General features: G+C 41.2%; 1 protein-coding gene across 4 annotated transcripts in view; it reads left to right on the forward strand.

Annotated features, from left to right (window-relative positions):
- The window catches only part of STAG1 (STAG1 cohesin complex component), a 400,634-nt gene that overhangs the window by 358,258 nt on the left and 34,932 nt on the right, over window positions 1–7,444 (forward strand). For all 4 annotated transcript variants that reach the window (XM_008009040.3, XM_073023594.1, XM_073023595.1 and 1 more), the window contains one exon: window positions 3,115–3,207. In XM_008009040.3, the coding sequence (XP_008007231.1) occupies window positions 3,115–3,207 (93 nt within the window). The remainder of the gene's footprint in view (window positions 1–3,114; window positions 3,208–7,444) is intronic.

The following is a 7,444-nucleotide window of genomic DNA, read 5'->3' on the forward strand; positions in this document are numbered from 1 at the left end:
TTCACCATGTTGCCCAGACTGGTCTTGAACTCCTGACCTTAGGTGATCCACCAGTCTCAGCCTCCCAAAGTGCTCAGATTACAGGTGTGAGCCACTATGCCTGGCCTATTCCTGTGTTTTTTATCTTGATGACTTAATACCACAATTCATCTAGTAGGCAGCTCCCTAGAAATTAAGGAGTAATCAGCAGCAGCCTCTACCCGATTACTCCCTAAATTCTATCAGTTCTAGTGCTTTATCTTTCATCCATCCACATCTTTAGAGCCAATATTTTATTTTCAGGCCCTTATTCTAAATTATCGCTGGCTGGGCACAGTGGCTAACACCTGTAATCCCAGCATTTTGTGAGGCCGAGATTGGCTGATCACGAGGTCAGGAGATCCCAAGACCATTTGGCCAACATGGTGAAACCCTTTATCTACTAAAAATATAAAAATTAGCCAGGCATGGCAGCATGCACCTGTAGTCCCAGCTACTCAGGAGGCTGAGGCAGCAGAATTGCTCGAACCCTGGAGGCAGAGGCTGCAGTGAGCTGAGATCGTACCACTGCACTCCAACCTGGGTGACAGAGCGAGACTCCATCTCAAAAAAAAAAAAAAAAAAATTCGTATGGCCTTTATTAATATGCAATAAAATACACAGTAATGATTAGGAACATGGACTTTAGAGTCAGGGAGTCCCATGTTTAGATCCTTGCTCTGTCACTTAGCATCTATGGGTGCTGTGAATATCAGTTTTCTTGTCTGTAAAACAGGAGTATTGCAATTTACTTTGTAGAGTGATGATGAAATGTAAATTTATAGTCCTGGGAACACAGTATGTGGTGCATATAAGCTCTCAATGAAAGATGTGACTACTCTAACTGACCTATTGGACATCATTCTCCATTGTGTTTAGAATGAGTCATTTACACAAAATTTTAGCACTCTCATGCTAAAAATCCTTCTTCAGTAGTTCCTTATTGCCAGCAGGACAATATCCAAATGACTTAACTGATATTTTAAATGGTCTTGTTTGTAAATGCAAATGGTTTTATTCCTCTTTAGCTTTTTTTCTTGCTGCTGTCTTCCCTATTTATACCCCAGCTATACTACAATAAATTAACAGTTCCTCAAAAGCACCTCTGCACTTTTTTTTTTGGTTTCTGTTTTTTTGTTTTTGAGATAGAGTCTTGCTCTGTTGCCCAGGCTGGAGTGCAGTGGTGCAATCTTGGCTCACTGCAACCTCCACCTCCCAGGTTCAAGCCATTCTCCTGCCTCAGCCTCCCCAGTAGCTGGGATTACAGGCATGCACCACCACACCCGGCTAATTTTTGTATTTTTAGTTGAGACGAGGTTTCACCGTGTTGGCCAGACTGGTCTCGAACTCCTGACCTCAGGTGATCTGGCCATCTCAGCCTCCCAAAGTGCTGGGATTACAGGCGTGAGCCTCCGCACCTAGCCACCTCTGCACTTTTGAATATCTGTGCATTACCTGGAATACCTTTTTCTGTAGCTAGATTACTTTTCTCCTTCAGGACTCAGCTTACATGTTATCTTCTTTGGGAACTCTTTCATGACTACTTTTGACTCTGACTTAAGTTTTCCAACATGGGGCCCATGTCTTCTCCTACCATAGCACTCCTTACACTATATTGCAGTTGTCTGTTCCCTCATCTGTTTCCTTCAATGTATTTTGAATGTTTAAAATTAAAGAAGTTTCAGGAATGTTGAAGTTTAGTTATTAAATATTTATCTGCAGAAACATGAAAAGTTCTCAAGAGGGTGTCCTTTTTACTGCTGTGCACAAGATAAACTCGCTCCTTCTTACACATACTACCCTCATGTTAGCAAAAGGAAATATGTATGTAATTTTTGAAGTGTCATTATTTGGGATGTAAAGATCCCCAAAAAGACTCAGTGCTGTCATCTGTATAAAATAGAGTAGCTTAAAGAGTTTTAGTTGAGTACTTTTTAAGTGTTTCTACATTAGCCTTTGCTCAGGTAATTAGTCTTTGTTGCTGTTTTAAATGTTGGTATCTGCATGTGTCTTACTCATTAGTCAGTGAGAAGAATATGAGCTCTTATATCAGATAGTCCTAGTTTCAACCCCTTGCTAATAATTACTGTTTCTTAGGATCAATATAAATACTAAACTATATAATAGTAAGCCCTTAAACCAGTGCCTGGTGGGTTGTAGGCACTCGATAAATTTAAAAATTTTTAAGACAAGGTCTTGCTCTGTCACCCAGGCTAGAATGCAGTGGCACAATTATGTCTCACTTCAGCCTCGACCCCATGGGCTCAAGTGATCTTCCTACCTCAGCGTCCCCAGTAACTGGGACTACAGGCATTCTCCACCATGTGCAGCGAATTTTCTGTGTTGCCCACACTGGTCTCAAACCCTTGGATTCAAGCAATCCTCTCACCTGGGCCTCCCAAATCACTGGGATTACAGGCATGAGCCACTGCACCCAACTTGAAATTTCCTTTTGGACTTTTCAAATGTTCCTTGTGGAATCCTATGTGGCCATCTAATTAAATCTGTTTACCCATCCAACCTTAGGTTAAAGCCCATCCTCCTATGAAGATTTCTCCAACTTTGCTACAGTTAGAGTTAATACAGTAACTTCATCTCCGTAATTGGTCTGTCTGCTAGAATGTTAACTATTTGAGGGCATGGCACTGTCTTACATTTATCTTTCTTCCCCTGACATTTTGCAGAGTGCTGAGATATAAGAGAATATAAGATAAATTCAGTACACATTTGTTGCCTAATTGAGTTTTCTCAGTGTGCTGCTCTGCCGCCTCACTTTACTAGCAGTAATGTGTGTCACAGGAATGACTAACAATCTTAATCAACCTAAGTAAACCATATTTATAAAGGAAATTTGTTGAAAGCAATCATACTGAGTATTCCATAGCTAACTCTGTTTCAGAGTGTCAGTGTCACTGCCCCTTCTATTGGGACAGATAACTAAGAAATGACTACATTAAATGGTTCCCAACATTAAATTTGGTTATATGAATTTCCTTGAGAATAAACCAGTTTTGCTATTTTCCACTTATTGTTTCTTCTAGATCAGTTTTCTGTGATCCTGTAATTCATTCTTGCAAATTTGAATGTGTCTTACAGGAGGATTTGTTGGTATTGAGGAAAACAGTGAAATCCTTTTTGGCTGTTTGCCAGCAGTGCCTGTCTAATGTTAATACTCCAGTGAAAGAACAGGTAAGAAATTATCAGTAAGAGCTCTCAATAAAATCAACTCAAATACAGTAATGAACATTAAGAAGATACAATTTTTGCTGGGCGCGGTGGCTCACGCCTGTAATCCCAGCACTTTGGGAGGCCGAGGCGGGCGGATCATGAGGTCAGGAGATCAAGACCATCCTGGTTAACAGGGTGAAACCCCGTCTCTACTAAATATACAAAAAAAAATTAGCTGGGCGTGGTGGCGGGCACCTGTTGTCCCAGCTACCCAGGAGGCTGAAGCAGGAGAATGGCGTGAACCTGGGAGGCAGAGCTTGCAGTGAGCCGAGATTGCACCAGTGCACTCTAACCTGGGCGACAGAGTGAGACTCCGTCTCAGGAAAAAAAAAAAAAGATACAATTTTTTTATGGCAGTTCTTAGTACACATGTTCATTCCTAACATTTACTGGACCTAGAACAAGACTATAGATGTGTGAATATTTATGTTATAAAGCAAGCTAACAAACTTATTATATAATATACATTCTTTCCTTTTACTTTCACAAGTATATTGTCATCAGCTGGAAGGGCAGGTTGAAATGTAGACTTTTTGAATTCTACAAAATTCAAAACTTTGAACTCCTAAGAATTCTACACCAGAATGGCCCGGTGCAGTGGCTCACGCCTATAATCCCAGCACTTTGGGAGGCCAAGGCGGGTGGATCACGAGGTCAAGAGATCAAGACTATCCTGGCCAACCTGGTGAAACCCCATCTCTACTGAAAATACCAAAAAAATTAGCCAGGCATGGTGGCAGGCACCTGTAATCCCAGCTACTTGGGAGACTGAGGCAGGAGAATCTCTTGAACCCAGGAGATGGAGGTTGCAGTGAGCCGAGATCATGCCATTGCACTCCAGCCTGGGCAAAAAGAGCGAAACTCTGTCTCAGAAAAGAAAAAAAAAAAAATTCTACACAGAATATTGAGTGTCTGGGGAGCTGACATATGACATACCTTTTTATCATCTTACCTTCAGCTCCTTCCCACACCAGTTAGAGTTTCTAACACATGCATGCCAACACTTTAGCCCCACATTGAAACTCTATCCATACCACCTGCCCAAACAGCTGCCCATTGACCACCCAGAGGCCTAGTAATATGTACATTGGGTCTGCAGTATGCCTAAAGAAGAGGCCTTTGCAGGCTCAGACAACAGGCTCAGGACTGTTAGGGCAAGGAGTCTCTGAGTCCCTATACTTGGACAATGGCATATAAGTGGGGTTTGGTAAGCAGGTGGACATATCCTGTTGGTCCAATAGATTCCTCATCTCTTGCAGAGGGGCATTGCCCAAAGAGGGTCACGGTGGGCCAGGGAAATACTGTTTCCATGATGTGATTTTGTAAAGTATTTTTTAAATAGACTGTTGTATTGGGGAGTACATTTGTGTAAAACAGAATGTGTATTTTCCATACTATTTCTTATTTGGATATTGGGCTAGAGTCAGTTAATCTGGTGAGAGTACAGTATTACTTATCCTTTGCTATCCCTTCTTACAAATAGTAACAAGTATCTTTATTGAGTTATCAGCATTTAACTTAAAATGGAAACAGAGATGGTCTTCCCTAAACCTTATTCTTTAAATATTCAGAAGACTACTTATGCTGTGGAGAAATACCCAGCTGTGCCTTTTATTTTATTTTATTTATTTTATTTTATTATTTTTTTTTAACTTTTTATTTTATTTTGAGACGGAGTCTCCCACTGTCGCCTGAGCTGGTGTGCAGTGGCGCAAACTCAGCTCACTGCAACCTCCACCTCTCAAGTTCAAGCAATTCTCCTGTCTCAGCCTCCCAAGTAGCTGGGATTACAGGCGCCCACCACCACACCTGGCTAATTTTTTTGTATTTTTAGTAGAGACGGGTTTCACTATGTTGGCCAGGCTGGTCTCAAACTCCTGACCTCATGATCTGCCTGCCTTAGCCTTCCAAAGTACTGGGATTACAGGTGTGAGCCACTGCACTCGGCCTAGCTCTGCCATTTAAACCCCAAATCCAGTGTTTCTGCATAATACCTGCTTGGTGATGTCCAAAACTATGGCCTTCTGGTTAAAAAGTATTTCCCCTGGATTCTCTTTATGCTCCCCTTTTTTCAAATGGCTCCTTCTAAATACCTTAGTATATTTCATGGTTGTGCTGTCAGGGCGCGAATTGCCAAGACTCTTGCTGCAGTTGGACAACCAGGTATACAGGCATTCCAAACTAAATGCCAAAATTGTGTTTTCCCATAGAAATCAACTTTGGAGGGTGCAGTGTTAGTGGATTGTTGGGAGGTTTCAGAGCCCTCAATTATCCCACAACAAAATCTTTCCATTGTAACAAACTGATCAGACCCATTTATTTCACTCAATTCATTAAACAGGGCAAATTTGGCACCATACCTATAATGTGTACAAATGTATTCAAAGTTTCTTTATATAATTAAATTTGTTTGTAGGCCTTATTAGATACTGGTTTTTATATTAATGGTTTTCTAATACAGTCATGCACCACTGAACAACAGGGATACATTCTGAGAAATGTGTTGTTAGGCAATTTCATCATTGTATGACCATCATAAGAGTATATTTACACAAACAAATAGTATTGCCTACCACATGCCATTGCTGTATGGTATAGCCTATTCCTCTTAGGCTACGATCCTGTACTGTATAATACTATACTGAGTACTATAGATAATTATAATACAACGGGTATTTATGTATCTAAACATATCTAAAATACAGTATAAAAGATTTTAAAATGGTACACTTACCATAGGAATGGAAGTAGCTCTGAGTGATTGAGTGAGTGAATGAGTGAGTGAGTGAGTGATTGGTGAATGAATAGGAAGGCCCAAGACATTACTATACACCACTGTAGACTCTATATGTACCATACACTTAGACTACACTAAATTAATTAAAATGTTTTTCTTGGCTGGGCATGGTGGCTCATACCTGTAATCCCAGCACTTTGGGAGGCCGAGGCAGACAGATCACGAGGTCAGGAGATAGAGACAATCCTGGCTAACATGGTGAAACCCTGTCTCTACTAAAAATACAAAAACAAAATTAGCCGGGTGTGGTGGAGGGCACCTGTAGTCCCAGCTACTCGGGAGGCTGAGGCAGGAGGGTGGCGTAAACCCAGGAGGCAGGGAGCTTGCAGTGAGCCGAGATCTAGCCACTGCACTCCAGCCTGGACGAAAGAGGGAGACTCCGTCTCAGCAACAACAAAAAAATGTTTTTCTTTCTTCAATAATTAATTAACCTTATCATACTGTAATTATTTTGCTTTATAAACTTTTTAATTTTTTTAACTTTTAAACTCTTTTGTAATAATACCTAACACACAACACATTAAACAGCTGTACAAAAAAAAAAATTTTTTTTTTTTTTTTGAGACAGAGTTTTGCTCTTGTTGCCCAGGCTGGAGTGCAGTGGCACAATCTTGGCTCACCCCAACCTCCACCTCCCAGATTCAAGCGATTCTCCTGCCTCAGCCTCCCTAGTAGCTGGGATTACAGGTGTGGACCACCACACCTGGTTAATTTTGTATTTTTAGTAGAGATGGGGTTTCTCCATTTTGGTCAGGCTGGTCTTGAACTCCTGACCTCAGGTGATCCGCCCACCTTGGCCTCCCAAAATGCCAGGATTATCAAAATATTTTTTTTCGTATATCCTTATTCTAGAAGCTTTTTTTAATTTATTTTTTAAGACAGAGTCTCACTTTGTCACCCAGGCTGGAGGGCAGTGGTGTGATCTTGGCTCACCACATCCTCTGTCTCCTGGGTTCAAATGATTCTCATGCCTCAGCCTCTGAACATAATTGGGATTACAAGCATGTGGCTACTATGCCTGGCTAATTTTTGTATTTTTTAGTAGAGACAGGGTTTCACCATGTTACCAAGCTAGTCTCAAACTCCTGGCCTCAAGAAATCCACCTACCTCAGCCTCCCAAAGTGCTCGTATTAACAGGTGTGAACCGCTGCATCCAGTCTATTTAATTTTAAAAAAATTTTTTTTTGTTAAAAAATAAGAAACAGGCCAGGCGTGGTGGCTCATACTTGTAATCTCAGCACTTTGGGAGGCTGAGGTGGGTGGATCATCTGAGGTCAGGAGTTCGAGACCAGACTGACCAATATGTTGAAACCCCATCTCTACTAAAAATACAAAAAAATTAGCTGGGTGTTGTGGCATGCACCTGCAGTCCTAACAACTTGAAAGGCTAAGACAGGAGA

Source organism: Chlorocebus sabaeus, chromosome 15 (genome assembly GCF_047675955.1).
Source record: "Chlorocebus sabaeus isolate Y175 chromosome 15, mChlSab1.0.hap1, whole genome shotgun sequence".
In the NCBI taxonomy this organism is placed as follows: domain Eukaryota; kingdom Metazoa; phylum Chordata; class Mammalia; order Primates; family Cercopithecidae; genus Chlorocebus; species Chlorocebus sabaeus.